This window comes from Knufia obscura (genome assembly GCF_036327395.1).
Source record: "Knufia obscura strain CCFEE 5817 isolate CBS 148926 chromosome Unknown scaffold_8, whole genome shotgun sequence".
Lineage (NCBI taxonomy): Eukaryota > Fungi > Ascomycota > Eurotiomycetes > Chaetothyriales > Trichomeriaceae > Knufia > Knufia obscura.
In genome coordinates, this window is record NW_027042694.1 from 948,706 (window position 1) to 970,491 (window position 21,786).

Sequence of the window (21,786 nt, forward strand, 5' to 3'; positions counted from 1 at the left end):
TCGTAGTGATCCAGGCATTGCTGTCACCCGTGGAAACAACATTAGTGACAGCAAGGAGTTGAACTTCTATTCTCCGCACACAAATTTATTCAAACGATAAACGCCAAGATTTCACCGACTCAGCGACTCGCCCGCAATTCATAGTCTGTAATTCTTGCCATACATTTCCTTGATCGAGACATTACCACCACACATTCAAAATGCCTGGAATAAGTCTCGCCAACACGATCGCTGAGTTGAATCTGGAGGATGAATGGGGTCCGGAAGTCACAACGGCGACCACCCTCGATGGCGTCCCATACGCACCATTCTCCAAGGGCGATAAACTAGGTCGCATGGCCGACTGGACACAAGAAGGCAAGGAAGGTAGAGATCGAGGTGGGAGATATGGCAGAGGCTATAGAGGTGAGTTATCCAATACACCCAACCGCAGCACTGCATCTAACAATAATTTGTAGACCAGCAAGCGTTCGGCGCAGGCACATCTTCACTATTCGCTGTACAGGTAGCAGAAGACGAGTCCTCGTTCTCAGTGGTCGACAACACAAGAAACACAGCCAAGACTCGAGGCTTCGGTCGAGGGGGCGGCACAGTTTTCCGAGGCAGAGGTCAAAGAGGTGGCGCACAAAGAGGTGGCCGAGGTGGTTTCCAGAGAGCGGGTCCGAACCAGCCACAGGGAAGACAAAATCAATACTACGATCAGCGAGGTGGTAGGGGAGGCCGAGGAGGTCGAAGATTTGGCTGGAGAGACTATGACAAGCCACAGCGAAACCGAGATTCCTCTGTCGCTATTCGTCCTGGTTGGGTCATGAAAGAAGAGATCGACTTCCTCAGACTCACAAAACTCAACTTGGGCACCAGCGAAGGTGAGGACTTGGACGACTATGGATTCCTATACTACTACGATCGAAGCTACGACAAGCCGCCTGTCAAAAATGCTGAGAGAAAACTGCAGTCGTTGGATCGAGCTGCCTACAACGTTACCACTTCTCAGGATCCTGTTATTGGGCAACTGGCCAAGGACGATGAAGCAACAATCTTCGCCACATCTGACATCCTATCTATGCTGATGTGTTCGACGAGATCAGTCTACAGCTGGGATATCGTGATCACGAAACAGGGCAACAAGATCTTCCTAGACAAGAGACTGGACAACACAATCGACCTAGCCACAGTCAACGAGAACGCCACAGACGCTCCGCTCGAAGCAGATGCACCAAACACACAGGGCAACCAGCAGACCGGCGTCAAGCCAGACAGCATCAACACACCCGGCAATCTCGCCATCGAAGCAACAATGATCAACCACAACTTCGCCCTACAAGTCGTCCAAGAATCACAAACTGCAAAGGTCGAAATGTCACACTCCAACCCCTTCTACGTCGCCAGCGAAGAAACCGAACCCCTCGCCTCAAAAGCCTACAAGTACCGACGCTTCGACCTAAGTCTCGAGACAGACGAGGAACCTCTGCATCTGATCGTCCGAACCGAAGTCGACGCCGTAGTCAAGAACAACATCTCCGGCGACGACCAATACCTCATCGTCAAAGCCCTCAACGAATTCGACAACAAAGCCCAAGGCAGCGGCGGCGCCCTCGACTGGCGAACGAAACTCGCGTCCCAACGAGGTGCAGTCGTCGCCACAGAAATGAAGAATAACTCTTGCAAACTCGCCCGATGGGCCACCCAAGCCATCCTCGCCAAGGCAGACCAAATGAAGGTTGGCTTCGTCTCGCGAACAAACCCGAAGAACGCGCAGAACCACGTCGTGCTCGGTGTGATGGGGTATAAGCCAAGGGAATTTGCCTCGCAGATGAATTTGAGTCTGAGTAATGGGTGGGGTATTGTGCGGACGATTGTGGATTTGATTAGGGGGATGGCGGGGGATGAGGAGGATGGGGACAAGAAGTATGTGCTTGTGAAGGATCCGAATAAGAGTGTTATTCGGTTGTATGAGGTGCCGATTGGGACGTTTGAGGATGACGATGATGGGGCGGGGACTGTTACTACTGATGCGAGGGGGGAGGGAGAGGAGGAGTAGAGGGTGTGGGATGGGATGATTGATATGAGTGTATGACATTTCGAGATTGTCAGCAGCTGGATCCTTTAGACGGTGCTCTCAGGTGGGAAAGCAGATGGGTCACCCATTCGATAACGAGCAGTATCAGTCTTGTGGTCTCGATTCCTGTATTGAGAGCTTTGCAGCGCATAGTCGGAATCTACAGTCCCGGTCGGTTAGTCTGAGTAGTTGACACGATCCTCACTAAAATTATGCTATTTCCAGTGCGTATAATTACTTTTCTACAGTGACGACGTACATTAGAAAATTAATCTCTAGATACAATAAGATGAGCTCTACAACTTACTACGCAAATGTTATGTATTATCTGCTGTCGATAGCTAAGTAGGTAAGGTAGTAAGTAGAGCGTAGAGCGATGCATGCTTGTAAGCATAAATATAGCATAAATCTTATAGTCTCGCCGTTTACCTTTCGCTCATCCTATAACGACGACGATAATCTTGGTTAAAAGCTTGAGGATCGATAGGGAATAATCAGTTTCATCAGTAAGGTATGATTCAAACATCCTGTTTATGCCTAGCTTATCTATCTATTACATGTTGAAGAAGCATAATTTTGGTGAGGATCGTGTCAACTACTCAGACTAACCGACCGGGACTGTACCACTGTGAGGCGTTACTTCTTACATTTCTTCTATCCTGCGGAGCTGCGCTTCTACTGCGGCGGAAGTTGAATGACGATACAGATACGTCTAAAACCACAACGAAGTATTGGCCCTTCTCTTGACGCAGCCCCGGTCACAAGAAAGTTTGTAGTGATATCCTGATACCACCCCTGCCTCCTTCCGCTTGGAGACGGCAGGAGGTCGGGGCGCAGTTTAGCGTGACTTCCGCCAAGACTTCCGCGACGCGGAGTACGAGATGCAACTGCGCTCCGACGAAGTTCAACACTCCTCCTCCTACCAGCCTGCTTGATCATCGTCAGCAGCACCATCTTACGCTCATCTGTGAGTCTTGCACCTTCTACACTTCTTGAAAGCATCGGCCTATTCGTCTGTGACGTCGGCAGCAACATTGCTATTCTTACTTAGTCGCATTGACCTGACCTGGCAGCTCCTTACGAGACTCTTTCTGCTTTCCTTCCGTCATGTCGAGACATTCATATTTTGGCTTCCAAGACCTCAGTCTAACTTCATTATGCTTATTTCTAGCTCAAAGACGCCCTCCCTGAACATCGAGGACGAACCCTACCAAGAATATATGAATTGACGCGTTATACGTCTCGTCAACAGGAGAAGTGGAGAGAAGAGCAGGGATGACTTCATACGAGACGTACGGGTCGCCGGTGGATGAGAGACCTGCTGGCAGATTCGACGATAGAGACGATCGAAGAGATAACTACAGACGACGCACTCCTGGTAAGCAAGGCTTGTCACCGCGCATGCGATGTGGCAGTGCTAACACGATTTACAGTCGATGACAGACGGCGTCCACCTCCCCGAGGCAGATCGCGGTCACCTATCATAGATCGATATCAGCCAGGCCGCGACAGACCTCCCCGAGATGACTACTACGACTCGAGGCCGAACCCTCGAGACCGCGACGACCGAAGAAGAGCACCTTCCCCAACACCAGCAAACATCGACCGATATGTGCCAGGTCAGGAGCCAGAGAAGCCAATCATCCGCATGAACCCAGTGCAAAACCCTCTGTTGATGGAAACACAAGCTGGCTTCAGCTACTTCGCCGAATGGTGGAGGAACGAGCAACAGATCACCGAGGACAAGGAGCGTGCAAAGAATGGCGGACGGAGACCTTCGGACCGACTTCGAGGCGAGAATGAGTCCAGACTCGACCGCGAGAAGGAAAGAGCAAAGATACAAGAGGCTTACGATCAATATAAGCAGGATTTTCAGGTCAGAGCCGCTCGTCAATTTGTCCAGCAACATAAGGGTGAAGAGTGGTTCAAGGAGCGATATGTGCCTGAAGTAAGAGATCCTATTCGCAAGCGACTCATGGAGTTCCGAGATGGTGCTTTTGGGCAATGGAAGGATGATATGGACGCTGGCACATTCGACGAGTTCACACTTGAGGGCATTTACAAGCAAGATAGTGATGGTGCAGGTGGCATGATCGAGAAAGAGGAGGGTGAAGCAGTTGGTGGTGCTGAAACGCTTGGTGTCCAGGATCTAGTGCCAGCTAGGGGTGGTGAGATGAAGGACGAAGCCATGAACCAGCCTGCCCTGCTGATCAAGACTCTCGCTCCCAATGTTGGCCGAGACCGGATCGAGGAGTTCTGCAAGGAACATCTAGGTGATGGAGAGGCTGGCTTTAAGTGGCTGTCTCTTTCCGACCCGAATCCTGTCAAGAAGTTCCACAGAATCGGGTGGATCATGATCAATTCCGAGTCCGGACAGAACGATGAGACAATGGAGGACGTCAAGAGCGAGAGAGGAGAAGGCCGAGAAGATGGCGAGGAGGATGAGAAGCCAAAGCCTGAACAGTCTGGTGCTGCACAGAAAGCCCTCGAAGCCATCAATGGCAAGACTATTGTTGATCCTGTCCGAGGCGACTTCACCTGCCATGTTGGTATACACAATGCTCCCTCACAGCCACGGAAAAAAGCTCTCTGGGACCTGTTCTCCGCCCCCGAGAGGATTGAGCGGGATTACCAGCTTGCCAGGCGCTTAGTGACCAAATTGGAGTCGGACATGGGCAAGGACTCCGACGACATGAGCAGCTCTGGACTCGCCATCATCGATCTTCGAGTAGAAGACATGCGCAGCAAAGGTCTTCTACAGCCACCGCCGAAAGCGCCGAAGAAGAATGTATTTGAGGACAACGAAGACGAGATCAAATTTGACAAATTTGAGGAAGGTGAAGAGGTCGAAGAGGAGGAGGAAGACTCAGAAGAACTCCTGGTAGTGAAGAAGAAACTTGATCTTCTGGTCGAGTACCTTCGCAGAGTCTTCAACTTCTGCCTCTTCTGCGTCTTCGAATCTGATTCGATACACGAGCTAGTAAGGAAGTGCCCAGGAGGACATCTTCGACGACCAAGAGCCGGCCTGAGTAAGCTCGCTAAGCGCGCAGCTATCGCCAGTGCCAATGGTGATCCCTTCCCGAAGAGCAAAGACGAGGATGGCAGCAGTAGTCCGGTTGAAGAAAGAAAGGGGAACAAGTTCAACAAGACGGAACAGCAACTCCTGAAGGCCTTCAATTGGGTCAAGACGTTTGAAGAGAAGGTCCTACAACTGCTCGAGCCCGAGTACTGCGATCTGAAGAAGATTGGCGGCAAGCCTGTCGACGAAGCTCTCGAAGAAGAGATGGCAAAATACGTCAAGCAAGAAGACGAATCTAAATACCGCTGCAAAGTGCCAGAATGCACAAAGCTCTTCAAAGCAGAGCATTTCTGGAAGAAGCACGTTGAGAAGCGGCACGACGACTGGTACGAGGCTCTCAAGAATGATGTGAGTTGCTATCTTGCTGGACACCCTGAGAAATATATTGACATCTTACAGCTGAATCTCGTGAATACCTACGTCCTCGACCCTTCTCACATCGCTCCCTCCCGCTCCGATGCCAATAGCAATGGCCACTTCCCACTACCAGCCAACCACCAATTCAACAACGGCACACCCCGCGGCTTCAACCTCCAGAACATGATGAGCTTCGGTCAAAACATGGTCAACGCCGGCATAGGCATGGGTTTTGTTCCCGGCATGCCAACGGACGTCTCCAACGGAGCAAACGGCCACAGTACCGGTCCCATCAGAAGAGGAGGTGGACGCTTCAATAACAGACAGGGTCCCTACGACAAGAACAACCGTCGAGGCTTCGGTAACATGCCGAATATGATGGGTCCACGGGGGAATATGGGCTTTATCGCTCAGGGAGGTGGTGGCTCAGGTGGACGGTGGGGTGATGGTGCGGGACAGCCGATGAATACTATTGGTCCGAAGGAGGCTGTTCAGGGGAGAGCGATTCGTAGTTATGATGATTTGGATGCGCCGCCGACGGGTGGGCCGAATGGAGCTGGTGGGGAGAGGGCTGCGGCAAGTGCTGCCGGTGGTAATGATACGCTGGATTACTGAGGAGAGGATTCTGCTGTTGGCGTTTCAGGGCGCTGTGGTCTGATATGTATTCATTCAGGCGCAAAGGTGATATTCTATTCAGGTCGTGGTGTGCATGGCACACAACCTTCTCTGATGTATTACAGTGGCTTCTGCCGTTGCAGTTATAGGTGGGTAGGTATGGGCGGGTAGGTATGTAACAAATTGACGCATCCCTGAATTGCTCTACTCTCGCTCACACGGTAGAGCGCTCTCAGATTCAACATTGACCTAGTTGCCTACTTAGACGGATCCTGTTCCTGTTCGCGTCATGGCACCAACCAGGAGTCCTGCCTGAAGCTGCGACCGACTTAGGAAAACAAGGGCTACGTTAGCAGAGCGGAGCGGGAACCACGCTGCAGAGGCACCGTGAAGAAAGGCAGGCGCGGCTCTCTTATTGAATGTATCATATCAGAAGGCAGTGGCACGACTCCAAACATGTATGTCGGACTTGCAGGGCACGGCGGATACGGCGTACGTGCGTCGTGATTACCTTACCCTACATTTTCTTTCCGGGAAATTGATATCTGTGTATGATATTCTTTTAAACGAACGCTTCTTCGTTCGTGCTCAGTCCGACTGCCCATATGTATATATATACATATATATGTCGAACCAATGCGCGAAACGTCTCAGGCGTAGCTAGCTGCGAAGCAGTCAGTCCAGGAACTATGTCCAGCTTACAGTACGTTCGATCCGCAGGTACAGATCAGATAAGCTGTGCTCGACCACCGTGGGTGCAACGCGCGATATAACTCAACTCAGTTGAGTTGAGTTGAGTGATTTCTTGTAGGAGTAGCAGAAACACGCGAATTCACAGGTACAGTATGAGAAGACACAACATGTAGTGATTGACAACTAGTAGTGGTGGAGGCAAGGGCAGCTCAAGTATTCGACGGTGAGGGGGCGATTGAGGCACAAATACATACACGAGAGGCAAGTGCGCGCGGTAGGTAGATAGAGGGCCCGTCGGAAGAATGTGATTGATTACTTTACGAGGTAGGTGCGAGTCAGAGAGCGCAGCGGCGAGGCGCAGCTAAATTTCAATGCTGAGTACCTGAAGGCAAGCACGACCTTTACTTAGCTGCAATTTGAACCAGAAGGGCAAGGCACGACCCACTGCAGTCAGTCGAGGATTGGCGGCGGGCGTGCTTCAGATAGAATTAGAAAGGAGAAAGGCAGGTGCGGTCTTCCATTGTCGAGGAGTTCGCAAGGAAGGAGTATAAATAATCTACAGTAGATTATTCGAGTATCCGTGAGTGCGACCTAGGCAGACAAAACAAGCAGGATAGGACTGTACGACGCTGAGCAAGATAAGGCGCAATCTGACTTGATCCAAAGGAATGTGCGACTTGAAGTCTTCTCTGTGAGGGTAGCAGGTGGGGATGACAAAGTAGCAGAGGCAGCGTGACACACCCCGGTGCCTTACATGGATGGGCGTGCCCCCGAGGTCAAGTGACGGAGTAAAGACGGATAGCAGCTCGAAGCGCGTAAACTCGTTATCAGTACATGATGAAGTAGTGATAGAGTTAGAGTACATAATTACTATCTCAAGCTGTCCAGCCAGGCTAGGTGGATCGCCAACTATAGAAACACAGTTCAGTCCAGTCCAGTTCAAATATCCTTCACCGCCCGCTTCCCATTCTATGCAACGCAATACAACGCAGATGTCGAGCCATCAGCGACGACAACAAAACGCCAGCAATGATTTTGATCTAGTCGTTTCCTTCAATCATATCACATCACGGCGGCCTCCCAAAGCTCAAATCAAACCTCCAATAACCTCCGTCTACTAAGTGCGCTCATATCACTCCCACGACTCGGCAGCCGTAAACTCCGGGGCGTACCACCAAACACAGAGGACCGTTCCTAATAATCCTCGTCTCTGTAGGGCTCGTATCCCGCCCGATTGGTATTATATCCAGCTTGACTCTGGTGATGGCCATGGCCACTCATAAGCAGACTACTCGTCGACTGGCCATACCCATTGCCGTATCCAGAGCCATACGCGCTCTGTTGGTGTCTTCTCTCCTTCTCGAAGTCGCCCCATCGCTTCATTGTGATCTTAGAGCTGTCGAATTCACCTTCCAGCTCGATTCCATGGCCGCCACCCTTGACATCGCCTGCTGTTTTCCTTGTGTCACCCCAACTGAAGTCATCGAATTTCCAGTACGCGTAGGCTGGGAGGACGAAGTTCCAGATTGGGAGGGAGCAGAGGTAGATCAACATCCAGAGGACATATGACCATCTATGTGCGGTGAGGACAATGAGAACAGCTGGAAGACCGAGAATGAGCGCTAGGAGGAGGAGCGGAATGAGAGGGACAGGCCTGCTGACGATGGAGATGATGATGAGGTAGATCGTGAAGGAGATGGCGGCAGGCAGGACCAGAGTACCGATGAGTTCAATGAAGACGACAAACTGCATGCTAAAGCAGAATGTGCCACAGAGATCACGGACGAGGACCAGTTCCATGAGATTGTGCACTGTTGAGTTGATCCATCTTCGACGTTGTGACAACAAGACCGAGAACTCTTCTGGCACTGTCGTCTTGCAAATTGCTTGAGGTACGAAAACCTGTTTTCGCTTCGGGAAGGTCCGCAGCATAAGTGTTGACAAGAATCGATCTTCACCCAGCAGAAGTAAGTTCTTCTTGTGTAGAGTATCAACCACGTTCTCAGAGTAATGCTCCACAACGTCCGGGTTGGCGAGGATGGGCACCCAGTAGTTCTGACCTCCCTTGGGTGATTTGATTCTGTACATGCAGAAACAGCCGGGTAGACAAGTGACACCACCAAAGCATGATTCGAAAGATTTGGACAGATGGTGAGAGATGAAGTACTCGAAGACCTGGATCATCGAGACCCAGCTGGCTCGTTTGTTGGCGATCTTGGTCTCACCACAGAGACCCATGACTTCAGGGTCCTTGACCATAGCACTGATCATGTGAGTGAGACTGTCAGGGAAGACTTTTGTATCGGCGTCAACCATGAGCACGGTCTCGTAGAAATCAGGGGACATGCCAGTGACTTTCCAGATACCATTGAACATCTCGTACTCGAGCTCTGTCATTCTTTCGTCGAACATGACTTTCTGCAGGAAGGACATCAGGATAATCTGACTGTCACGCTTTCCTCGATTTCCAGGCTTGCTCTTGCCCTGCTCGTCAGGGGTACCACATTTGACAATCACGACCATAGGAACCCGCTGTTGCTTGTCTCGTGCAACTCGTGATCTTGGACCGTAGTCATAGAAGCCGGAGTAAACTTTGGCCATGTTGTGTCGTTTTGTACCACTGGCAACGGCGACATAAGAGAATGCTTGAACATCTTCGGGTACCACCGTAAAGTCACCCATCATGCTGACAGCGACATCAGGTGTGGAGCGCTCTTCGCCTTGACCTTTGATTAGACCGTCGCATATGAGTACAATGACTTTGTGGCTGTTCGGATAATCTGTGGTTGCGATCGAGTCGAGCGTTGTTCTCATACCCTCTTCACCTTCGGAGTACGCTGTGACTAGACACATAGTGTGGGCAAGTGGATAGCCAAAGGGTTGGTAATCTGGCGGCGGTTGTGGAACGACGTCTGCATGGATGAAACTGTCCATAGCGATGTTTTCGTCTATCATCTGGGAAAGGCGGTTATCCCCAAGCATCAAGCTAGATCTGCTCGCAGCAACGCTCATTCGATTTCCTGGCACGTCAAGAGTGGCTTGGCTGACATTGAAACCCGATTTGCCGTAAGGTCCTGCGATCATACTGGTAGGACGTGACTGTGTGGTCATGGTGGTCAACGGCCTCCTAGACGGTTGTCTATCATGGGCATATGGGCTGGTGAATCTCGAGGTTGAGGGCAACATAGTGCTAGCACGTTTGCTCGTCCTTCCATCTGAACCAGATACAGTGCTGTTAGGATCTGCGATCTTGGGCGCCGGCGTGTAAATGTCATCAGTCCATGCCTCGACCTGTTTTGCCCGAGTCTTCGGATCTTGGGTCTGGGAAGTGTTTCTTGCAGCGTATTTTCTGGAGAAGAACCATTGGAAGAAAAGTGCCAACATGAACTTGGACGCGACGATAGCCAAAATGAAGGCTAGTGACACGTAGAGAACGACCTTGGATGCAATGCAACCCACTGACTCGGTATCGACAGAGCCAACCCTCATGATCTGTTCTAGACAGCGTCCTATCTGTCTGTCTTTGGAAGATTGGAAGACATGAGTCATGTCGATGCCCCGAGTGAGGTTGTTGCTCCTGAGATCGTCGAAAGCGGCTGGATAAGTCACCTGGGACGTGTTGAACCAATCGATCAAATCAAGGTCAATGACCGAGTTGCCGTAGATCATCAGGTTTCTTGTAGTGTTTCTGACGTCCTCCCAGGTGAAGTAGACCTCGCCTGACTTTCGTAGATTGTAGAAGGATGTTCTTGCCTTAGCGGTGGTGTGGCAAGCGTAGCCCATGTATGTCTCGTTGTCATAGTTGAAGTCAGGCTTGCTCGAGCCATCCTGATTGAAAGGAGCGCATGGGAAGTACCATGCTAAATTGCCATCACTGTCGGACGGAATGTCAGAGCCCGGAGCCTTCTCGATGAGGCCCTTACAGTCACCATTGACCTGCTGAAACATGAAACTTCCATCCTGACCACCATATCTGTGAGGAAGATCATACAGGACGTTTGTGTCAAGCGGAATGCCCTGGGCAGCTGGGTGCAGCGAACCGTCGAGATTGTAAGCGGTGCCGTGAAAAATCATGTAACCTGAATCGACGTCGTTGATAGCTAAACGCAGGCCAGGCTGTGCGCAGACGGTGCTTGTGAAGCCGAAAGTAAGATAGCCGACAAAGGTGGCAATCAGCAAAATAATGCTAACCAGGCCAATCTTTTCTCTCCAGGCTCTTCGTTGGGCTCTCGCAGGCATACCAAAGCATTTGAGCAGGATATCAGGAGCCCAGAAGGTAACGATTCCGCAGTAGATGTTCCATATACTAGGCGGCTTGACAGCCTCCATCTCTTTCTGTCTCTGTTTCTCGGCTTCAGTCAGGACTGGACGGGTGTCTTTTCTCTGCAGCTTTCCCTTCTGTGTACGCTTTCGGCCCATAGGTTCTTGTTTTCCAGGTGCTCCAGCGGTCCTGTCTCGACCTCCTAATACCTCGTCCAGAGCGGGCTTCAGACCACTGCTTGACGAGCTGATAGTCCTGTGCTCATCGTCTTCTACGATGGGGTCGTTGCCCGTCGTCGAGGGTAAAACATCCATGTTCTGAGCATGTTGCCTGTAGAAGTAATTGGGATCATTGGCATTCGCCCTCCTCCGTTCAGGTCTAACCAGAGACTTCTTGCGACCAAGGTCTGAGTTTGAGGGTGCGGAAGACATGATGGGCGCTCGATCATCGGCTCGTGAGTAGGGCGATTCGGGCATGGGAGGTCGTGCATACGAGTCCTGGGAGCGTATTGAATAGGTGGTGCCAGTCTCGATGTCAGATCTGTTTGTCAAAGTGCGGTAGGGTGAATGAGCCTTCTCCCTGGTGGGAGATGTGGTCGGCTTCGGCCGGTGTGGCGGAGGCATGACTGCGATTGTGGTTGAAGACGGTGACTCTTCCGGAGCAGACAAAGGCGTCAGTGCGCTGCACGAATTCCACTCTTCGTAGTCAGCTCGTTATTGTCTCATGAGCCTGTTCTCGCCTCCTCCTTGACTAAGCGACCATTCGTCTGCGCTGTCGATGATGGTTGTATTAGTGGTTCTATGTGCTTCAACTCTGTTCTGCTGGGAGATCGCAACCCAAATATGTGGATGTGTCAGGTGCTGTAATGCAGAACTGCAAGCCGGTAGTGTTCGTGGCGCAGGGCTCGATCTGTGAAATACTCTAGCGAGTGTCGACTGACGGACTTTTCCTTGGTGTACGGTATGTTATACAGATGTTAGAGAGCGTGTACTTGGTACCCGTGTGTGACAATAGCGAAAGTGAGCACGGCTGAAACGACCAAGCCAGTGCGATTAATGGAAAACAATCAATACGAATAACTCGTTGTCTGCCGCTGTGAGCAGGAGAGCAAGCCAGGCCAGGATCACGAAGGCACAGCAGAGGGCTCTCGAAGGCGAATCCTGGTTGGCTGCCGCGACGACCACCCAAAAACCAAGAAGTTACTCCCACCGCAGGAAAGGGTGACCCAAGCTAGCAAAACTTACGCGGCCCTCAACCCCTAGGCAAGCTTTGTTCTGGCACGGTGATAGGCTTAAGCATCACTCGATGGAACTGTCTAATCGATAGAGCCGACACTAGCCCTTGTTATTTTGAGCATCCTGGCTCTGTTGCCACAGAAGCACTCAAACTTTAAGGCAAGAAGCAGTCAGTCAACATCTGACCATCTTCCATCTCTTCACTTCCTTGCTGTTTACCCTGTCCATATCGAACGGCTTGACGGCGCTGCACTGCTCTGTCTGCCAGCTGCAGATTCAACACCTCGCGACATCGACTTGATTGTCCTATTCAACCAGGAGCTGCGCGCCTATAGGGGAAGGTTCACCTAACGCGCAGCCGAACATCCCTGTCAAGAACACGCTTGCTGATCTGCAATCCGCATGAATGGTTTCATGCAAAACTCAAATGCGAGATCTAAATTGAACCGCAACAATGCATTATGATTGTCTTTGCGCTTTCAAACGCTGCTACGGACCTAGCAGCGCAAAGACACAGCTACTGTTGAGATATGATTATATCGCCTGCGCTACACCGCGGCTGACATGGTTAAACACTCGAGAGGCGTGGCAAGCGAGCACAACCTGAGACAAGCAGCCACATCTCGACATCACACAAGCTCTTGGCTACCGATTGTGTTGTCATGCATAACCGCGCCTCACGGAGAATATTTGTCTGAGCAGCTTGTAGGTCATCTGCTCGTGCAAGAGTACTCCGTACGACAAATTCCATATTATTCAGGGAAGTCGGCATATTCTCATCGTCGCTAAATTGTTACTGGATCTTGTTGGAGTCCCGAACATTCGCTAATCGTCTGCGCTGCCGAATTACAAGCAGTCATGGCATCTATGTAACGTACTGAGTAACGCCGTTGCAAGTTGCGCAGCGGGAGCAGCCCCATGACCGCGGTGGAGGCAAATTTTGTTAGACATGCATGAAGATTGGAACGCGAAAAGGGTGAAAGCACAGTTGCTTGTCATGCGGAAACCCTTTACTCATCTCTCTGATGTCCTTTACGAGTAAGCTCTATCTGGATGTCATGCATCGAGCTGCAAACACGTTCTTGTGCGACTAAACTCATGCGCGTGACTTAGTCGAGTACAGTAATGCTGTCAGGACTCCTCGCTTAAGAAGAATCTCAAATCTGGCCAGACTACGGCTACGCAATGACAGCGGCTAAGACGCATATAAAGTCTGGGGTAGGTCAGCTAGCTGTCCTACCGGTCATGTTCATGTAGCACCAGGAGAATAATGTTCCGTCGAATTGGAACGTAACCAAATCATGTAGGCAAATCATGTTGGGAACATGTCTCATCTCCATTTGAGCACGTTCTCCGTAAGCGTACCAGACTTGTCACGTTCCCTTTAGAGGGGCACATCTGTGGCACCGTCCTACCAGACTTTGGAAAAGACCGGCGTCCTGGTTCTCCGATACAGCCGCTGCATAAAGAATGAATAAGGACGTGACTTCTGCAACGTTAGATGACAAACATAATCAGCTTGAGAAAGTCTCTTCCCCCGACGAGGAAAGCGGTAGAGAATGAACTGTATCGACGGATAGAGATACAATCCTCAACTTGATAATTCCATCTATTTGCCTACCGGCGTTGCCATCGCTGACAGTACATCCAGAGCACTTCTTGCAGCAGGCATTATTACCACACTGACCTTCAGTTCGTCTCGTCATCCACCACACTCCAATCAAAGTGGACTTGTGCAGCCGGAACTTCTCGTCATTCGCCAGGCGTGAAGGTCTAACCTGAAATTTGGGAAGACCCCTGCATCAACCGCTTCCACCACTTGCTCGTTCATCTGGCGTCGCACTTGACTAGCAGCACTCCCACTCAACTCATTCCTTGCTTTGCTGTTCTGTTCCTGTGCTTAATTAATACCTCGGGCTGCGCACAGCACCACAACCTTGCGCCTCGATACAATAGACTCTCTGAATACGACCAAATCACTTCTACCGAGCAAGCATTCCTTCCTTACCAGCACCGCTCCAGAGAGCATAGTGGAGCAACAGCACAACTCGTGGCATAGAAGACCAAGAAGTAGTGGGATTGCTCGGACCAACAACACACGAGTCAGGATAGATCATTGGCTAGCAGAACATCTTTGAAACCGGCCTCTTTGTTTCGGTGGACTAAGCACAGACTGAGATACGTTCACTTTCACCCACAGGGTCACTGGCTGGTCCAGTCACTACGTCAACCTTCGATTCAACCCACCTGTCCTCCATGTCCCAAGTGTCAGGACATCCTTTTCCTCCTACGCCGCCGCCTCCCATCTACTCCTCCGCTTCCAATCGCTCCCAAAGCCCGCAAACAACAGACCGCTCGAGTGAAAGACGGACAATCAGTGGCAATGTCATGCAAATAAAAGACCTTCCCCTTTCGCCTGGGCTCCCACCCACCAGTTCACTAGGAGGAGGATCGGGATCGAACAGCAGAGTGCAGATACACCCCCCCGATACCGCCGCATACTTCGAAGACTACTCCAACGACAACGATCGCCTGTCGCCCATACTCTCTCATTTCCCGAGACGACAGTACCGCAACGATTCAGGCATGTCTGGCCCAAGTTCCCGCGCAGCTTCCCCAAACAGTCACGCAAACATGCCGAGTCCTGCGCGGTCCACCTTCATGGACGAGTCACAACCAGAAATTCACGAACCTCTTCAATATCATCACCTGAATCACGATGAGCAGCTGGCAAAAAGAGCATCGAGGTTGACTGTAGGGACAATGGGGACAGCAGGCTCCAATGGCTCAGGCGCAGACATGTCACAGCAGCAGATACGGAACAGCTACTTGGGTGCTGACCTGCAAAGGCCAGATTCAGGTTTCTCTTCACAATCAGAGCAGAGAGGCAGAACTCTGTCACCGCATCTGTCACCACAAAGACCAAGCTCGCGCCACTCAAGATCGCCCGATAGTCGACCTTTGTCCTACGTCGACCTGCTCAATGTACCCTATCCTCAGCAGGCACCTTCCGGCACCGAGAACCTCATTAATGCCGGTCTACGCAATGTAGTTGGCGACAATGCCTCCCTTCTGTCCACCCGCAAGACTCTAGACATGTACCGCATGAATGTAAAGAAGACAAATGACCCAGCCATTCAGTACGAATTTGCCATATTCATGATCTCTGCCGCCCAAGAAGAAGGTTTAGAAGAAGACCGCAGCTCCTTATCTGGCGCGTCCCAGAAATCCGCGGCCCAACCGGGTGGTCCTGGTGCGCCGCCAATCAAGTCAGATCTTTTCAAGGAAGCCAAGCACATTCTGCAGAAGTTGTGCGACAAGTCATATCCTTTCGCTCAATACTACTTAGCAGATGGCTACGCCTCTGGTCTATTTAACAATGGCAAGCCCGATCTTGACCGGTCATTTACCTTGTTCGTGGCTGCATCAAAACACGGTCACGCAGAGGCAATGTACCGGACTGCGCTATGTTATGAATATGGGTGGGGCTGCCGCGTTGATGCCGCAAAAGCCGTGCAATTTTACCAGCATGCCGCTTCCAAAAATCACCCAGGTGCCATGTTGCGACTTGGGCGTGCATGCCTGACTGGAGAAATGGGTCTCGTCAAAAGGTACAGAGAAGGTATCAGATGGCTGAAGCGAGGTTCCGAAAGTGCAGATCTGCAGTACAACCAAGCACCTTTCGACCTCGCCTGTTTACACGAGGAGGGTTACGGTCCAGATGTGTTTAAGGACGAATCTTACGCCGCACAGTTATACACGAAAGCTGCAGATCTAGGCCACAAAGATGCTGCTTTCAGGTTAGGAGAAGCGTACGAATATGGCCAACTCAGCTGCCCGAAAGATGCAAGTCTGAGCATACACTTTTACACTGGAGCTGCGGAACAGGGTCATCCACAGGCTCAGATGGCACTGTGCGCGTGGTACATGGTTGGTGTGGAAGGTGTACTGGAGAAAGATGAAGGAGAAGCATATGAGTGGGCGCGCAAAGCAGCTGAGCAGGGCCTGCCGAAAGCCCAATATACAGTCGGCTATTTCACTGAGATGGGTATCGGATGCAGAAGAGATCCACTCGAGGCCAACGTGTGGTATGTCAGAGCCGCCGATCAAGGCGAAGAAAGAGCGAAACACAGAATATCAGCGATTAGAGCTGCTAGCGCAGGCATGGACCCTATGACCGCCGCGCAGGCGAAGAAGGGCAAGCAGCCTGCCACTAACGGCGCTACAAGTACGAATGGCGATACAGCTGGTACGCCGAAAGGTAACGTCAAGTCCGCTATGTTTCACGACTAATCGCTAACAATCATGCAGGGGAAGGAGAGAAGAAGAAGAAATTTGGCTTGTTCTAAGCCAGCTGTATACCACGCACACGGGATTAAATGCATATCCTGGACCAGCACCAGAGATCGGCAAACATTCACCTCAAAACATGAGTTCGGCGACCGCAGAAAGGAGCGATGCATACTGCTAAGCGTGGCGGGGTATATTTGAGCATTTGCATACGGAACCAAAAGGTCAGTAGATGGCTGGGACATGGGGAATCTTCTTGTTACTCCTGCGATATCTGGAAAGAATTGATCACGTTTGAGATGTCTTATGACGGGTAGGCATGTACGGGGCATGCGAGCGGTTATTCTTAGGAGCAAGCATTGCATAGCGGCGAGCAGGATACGAGAATGATAATGTTTAGCTATCACGAGGATCATTGACTAGTGTTCTGGGTATCGGACGGTAAGGACGTCTTGTGCACTGCGCTGCCTGCGGCTTGCAAAGGGCAGGCACGGGTTGACTTTTACTTACTGAAACAAAAGTGAGAGAACTTCCTCGAACCATTCGACCTCGACATTCAATTCACTCACACCTTACAAGATCGTTAATGTTCATCAACCATCTCGCCGATCTCTGGAATATCATCTCTGCTATCAACACGCTTGCACCTGAACAGCGCCTCGGCGCCCTTGACTCGTTGTTACAATCAACGCACGATGACATTAAGTGCAGTCTCGACACCGAGGAAACAAGGTACGCGTGCGATCGGGCTCACCCACCATCGTATAGCTTTGCTAATCTCGTCGCAGCCATAACATCCATTAGAACGATGCCATTTCGATTCTTCGACCTTCCTCTCGAACTTCAGCGTCTCGTCTTCGCAGAATACTACAAAGAAACCTTCGTCATTCAGACTCGATCCGATAAATTGGCGTCAAGTCGAATATCCCGCTTGCACCTTTCCTCGTCAACCGTCGCTTCCACCGAGAAGCTAAGCTCGCCATCTCTCAATCACGGAGAAACATATACAAGGATCACGGCACCGTCTGCCATTTTCATAATCATCTGCTCAACCACACCATCACCTGTGTTCACACGGACTTCCTCGTAGACGCAACCTTCAGAATTTACAAACAAGTCTTTCCCAACGTACAGAGAATCGAGACCGAGGCTGTTTATCCTATGGATACATATCCGATGTTCCGTTTGATCAAGCGCCATGGCCTTTTGGCAGTACTGACAGGCAGCTTGGATACCAAAATCTCAGAGAAAGCCCAAGAAATGTGGGAGGCGATACCGGTGACCTGGACTCACTTGACGATACCCGTCGGACCTGTTGTTGTGTACCCGGTCGAAATACCCGTCTCGAAGACCTGGGTAACCAGAATTCATGGCAAGATGTTTGAGGGATATGTTCTGCGTATCATGATCGAGGTCTCGGACAAGAGCTTTCGTGTGGTGGAGAAACTGGTGTCTGAACGTATGCCAGGGGTTTGGAGAATCGGGATGTGGCAAGCGTTATTTCTATGCTTGAAGATGAATATCTTGGTATCCTCTGAGGCCGTTGAGCGAGGGGGAGTCGCTGCAGGGATCGTTTGTAGATGCGCATGTTTTTTGTCAAGAGCACCGCAAGCTGCGGCGACAAAATGGGCAACTACGATCAAGTTGTGCCTTCACTTTGGCAGTGACAAATCCTAGCACCTGCAATTATCACAAATGCACTCTTCGACATGTTACACTTGAAGTCACCGGGACTTATTTCCACCAGACTACTCAGTCACGTACACATACCAACGACTCGAACCCACAGAACGCAGTGTGCACAAGACAATCAATATAAAAGCTTTACGATAAGAGAGCCTGTCATTCGATACCAGGACAAGTGTGGCGATGGAGGTTACCACTACGAAGCCCTTCCGCTTCCTAGACCTACCACTCGAGTTACAGCGGCTTGTGCTGGCAAAACACTATGAAGAACAACACCATATCACAATAAAGCCCCTCGAAAATTGGGAAGAGCACAAGCGCGGTACGAGTCGACCATCTCGAGCAACCCTCTCCTCGTCAGTCATGAATTCCACCAACAAGTCAAGGATGCCATCAGAATGTCTCGTGGCTTCACCCTCAGGATGTCCTTCCAACCAATCGGTATACCCATGTTTCTTCGACACGCAATAACTTGTATCAATATCAAAGACTTCGACAGCAGAAGGGTGAAAATGCTCAAGACAGGCTTTCCGAACTTGAAGCGAGTCATGACAGGCGACATAGGTCTACTTCACAAGAACCACGCTCGTGGTGGAACAATTGGACTCGAATTTCGAAGGCTACTCAAGAGCAAAACACTGTTGCCTATCCTCCAAGGGAAGCACGACCAAGATATTGGTGACAAGTTGCAGGAGGCATGGGACAGTGCTTTGAGCGTCTGGGATGATCCAGAATGCCTCAACGGACTGATCATCATGACACAGATCTACATTCGATTTCTAGATCATTGGTTGCTCCAAGGTTGCCCCTGCATTCTCACAGGCGATATATTGTGCTTCTATATGGAGCTCAGAGGATCGCAGTGCCACCTCACGAGAAAGACGATTCAGAGACCTAGAAGGGACGGGACAGGGCAGATTGAGGCAACGGATAGATGGGAGCAATGTTCTCATGCTCACTCGTCTGGTTGAGTATCAATTATGCTTCCGTGGAAACGACTGGAGCCCGAGGACTTCGAGGCTATGCTAGGGTGATAGACATGTGGTGACGTTCGCGTTAGGTACCACCATGCTGCTCAGTAGCAGTTTCAACAGTGAACAATATGTCGTGGTGAGCCATTCATGCGCTGCAAGCCAAGACTCAAGGCTCGAGTTGAGAAGGGTCATGGTGATGAGACTCGCCGCGGCTGGGGTAGATGTTCCAAGTTTAAGTTTGATGTATATATGGTTTCCTCGTTGATCTGGCCTCTGCATACATGCCCGGGTGGCCGGAGGTAGTCGCTTGACTGCCACTGCTGTACTCTCCAAGGACCAAACGAGCATGCCGGAGTGAAGGCCTAGATTCCCAGATTCGACCGTTTCCGACATTGGGAAGATCGCTACTGGTAGCTCTTCTCGAGTACTGACAGCAAGTGTGCTAACGTGAAAGATATTCTCCAAGCTGACATTACCAGCGCTTGGCCCGTACACCGCAGTCTTCAAGACGCATATTAACATATTGTCGGCTTTGACGAAGAGACGATTCGCGGGTTGAAGGAGCTGGCAAGCCGGCACGACTCCTTGATCTTCGAACACCGGAATTTGTCGACATCGGCAATACTGTTCAAATGCAGTACCGTGGCGGTGCACTGAAAGTCTCGGACTGGGCCCATTTCGTGAACGCAAGTGTCCTGGCTGGCCCAGAAGGCGTGGCTGCATTAGTTAGCAAGGAAGGCTCAATCTGCCGACTTCCCATACTTACAAAGATGACCGCGGTCTGCTTGTTCTTGCCGAAGTGACGACCAAAGGCCCCCTTGCCGTTGGGAGCTACACCAAGGCTTCGACTGAGATCGCCCGCAGACACAGTGGTTTCGTGTTCGGTTTCGTGGCGAGAAAATCGATGGCCGATGTTGCGGAGGGGAGTGAGTGGATAGCTCAACGGACGCGGAGACTCTGTGATCTTCACTTCTGGTGTAAACAGTTTCTGACCAGCAATACCAGACGCCATCTAAAGCGATTGCTTGGGGCCCGGACTCCATCATCTCTGGTAGGGGCGTTCACGCTGCCAAATAACCAGTTGAAGCTGTCAAGCTATACCGAAAAAATGGGTAGGAAGCGTACTGTATCTAGAAAGAACTTCTGCGGAGAGTTCCATAGTCGTGTTACTTCGGCCAGTGCCACGCGAGAAGATGGCAGCCTTGACTTGACCCTTCTACTCAATTATCCCTTCCTCGAAGTGCCTCCAATCGTTTTCGAGGATCATCTCCGTTCCAAAGTTCCATTCCAGTTGACGGATCAACACTCATCTTCGGCAACCCAACCTGCTCAACCATGAGGCTCGCCGCAACACTCCCGAATCTCCCAGCCTCACGCAGATCACCCGTCAAATCACATCCCACCGCAAACCCACCCAGAAATGCATTCCCCGCCCCCGTTGTGTCGGCGATCTTGCCGGTCTCACATCCCGCGTACTTCGAGTCGTAATACGGTCCCTGCCATACCGCTGCCACCCCCTCACCCATTATCAGACAGCCGTGTTCGCTTGCTCGGACGACTATAACGCCTTTTCCAGCCTTGCCAACGCCGGACTTGAGGAACGCGGCCGCAAGGGACTCGACGACCGTTCTGTCGAATAGGATAGATGGGATGCCGAAGAGTTGTAGTAGTTCGATATGATTCGGCGAGAAGACATCTACCACTCTCGCGGCGTCGAAACACGCGGACAGGTTCTCGGGCAGACATGATAGCGGCGCTGGCTCCCATATTATCATCGACTCCGTGTTCTGAGGCCCCGTGGCATAGTCTGCGTTTCGTCGAAGGTCAGATAGTTGCTCAACCTGACTCATGAGTTTCTCGGGCGAAGCGAGGATGTGGATCGCGCGGGCGTTGAGCATCGGTGTGTCGACTAAGTCGGATGGCTCGACTTGGTGGACCGGTGTAGTGTACCTGAAGCTCTTCGCGCCGAATGTGTCGTCCTCATAAACCAGGAGTCCGCGAGTTGACAGTCGATCTGCTGACTTGCGGAGACGCAGGTTGATTCCCCATGAGTTCAGCTGGGATTCAATGGCGCGTGGGAAGTCAGTGCCGGCGTGGACTTGCCAGGAGATGTTTGTGGGCTCTGGGCTGAACAGACGGGCGCCGGCGGTGCAGTAGCTGCCGGATCCGCCTAGGATGTTGTGGGCTGTGGTGCCGTTGCCGAAGTGGATCTCGTCGAGGACTGCGAGGCCGAGGGTGGTTAGGAGGGGGCGGTGGGGAGGTGGGGTGGTGGTCATTGTTGCGGAAGGAGGAGATCGGTTCGGCTCGGGGAGATCTGGATATGTGATGTGATGTGATCGATAGAGCGGAACTCGATCTGATCGATGGTGTCCCCCCGAGTTCTGAAAATGTTTCCGTCTGTTTAGTCGTTCGTTCGCGAGCCCGACATCTGAAACTGTTCGTTCGTAGTGTTTCACTGTGCGTGCAAACGGCCCCAGATTTGTTTCATGATCGATCGATACTCAATCTACCTACCTTCAGCACATATCCATCCCCAA

General features: G+C 51.2%; 6 protein-coding genes across 6 annotated transcripts; 4 read left to right on the forward strand and 2 right to left on the reverse strand.

The window, feature by feature from the left end:
- Positions 1-200: 200 nt before the first annotated feature.
- PMZ80_007184 (uncharacterized protein) lies at positions 201-2,041 on the forward strand (the record flags this gene model as incomplete). The annotated part of the gene is made up of 2 exons (XM_064875592.1): positions 201-405; positions 459-2,041. The coding sequence occupies 2 exons, from the start codon at positions 201-203 to the stop codon at positions 2,039-2,041; spliced, it is 1,788 nt and encodes a 595-aa protein (XP_064728857.1).
- A 1,293-nt stretch (positions 2,042-3,334) lies between these two features.
- On the forward strand, positions 3,335-6,110 carry PMZ80_007185 (uncharacterized protein; the record flags this gene model as incomplete). The annotated part of the gene is made up of 3 exons (XM_064875593.1): positions 3,335-3,437; positions 3,493-5,486; positions 5,538-6,110. 3 exons carry the CDS (start codon positions 3,335-3,337, stop codon positions 6,108-6,110), a joined length of 2,670 nt encoding a protein of 889 aa, XP_064728858.1.
- A 1,887-nt stretch (positions 6,111-7,997) lies between these two features.
- On the reverse strand, positions 7,998-11,687 carry CHS3_2 (Chitin synthase, class 3; the record flags this gene model as incomplete). The annotated part of the gene is made up of 1 exon (XM_064875594.1): positions 7,998-11,687. The coding sequence occupies one exon, from the start codon at positions 11,685-11,687 to the stop codon at positions 7,998-8,000; it is 3,690 nt and encodes a 1,229-aa protein (XP_064728859.1).
- Positions 11,688-14,687: 3,000 nt separating this feature from the next.
- Positions 14,688-16,648, forward strand: CHS4 (Chitin synthase 4; the record flags this gene model as incomplete). The annotated part of the gene is made up of 2 exons (XM_064875595.1): positions 14,688-16,560; positions 16,611-16,648. 2 exons carry the CDS (start codon positions 14,688-14,690, stop codon positions 16,646-16,648), a joined length of 1,911 nt encoding a protein of 636 aa, XP_064728860.1.
- Positions 16,649-18,673: 2,025 nt separating this feature from the next.
- PMZ80_007188 (uncharacterized protein) lies at positions 18,674-19,246 on the forward strand (the record flags this gene model as incomplete). The annotated part of the gene is made up of 1 exon (XM_064875596.1): positions 18,674-19,246. One exon carries the CDS (start codon positions 18,674-18,676, stop codon positions 19,244-19,246), a length of 573 nt encoding a protein of 190 aa, XP_064728861.1.
- A 1,223-nt stretch (positions 19,247-20,469) lies between these two features.
- Positions 20,470-21,525, reverse strand: PMZ80_007189 (uncharacterized protein; the record flags this gene model as incomplete). The annotated part of the gene is made up of 1 exon (XM_064875597.1): positions 20,470-21,525. The coding sequence occupies one exon, from the start codon at positions 21,523-21,525 to the stop codon at positions 20,470-20,472; it is 1,056 nt and encodes a 351-aa protein (XP_064728862.1).
- Positions 21,526-21,786: the final 261 nt, after the last annotated feature.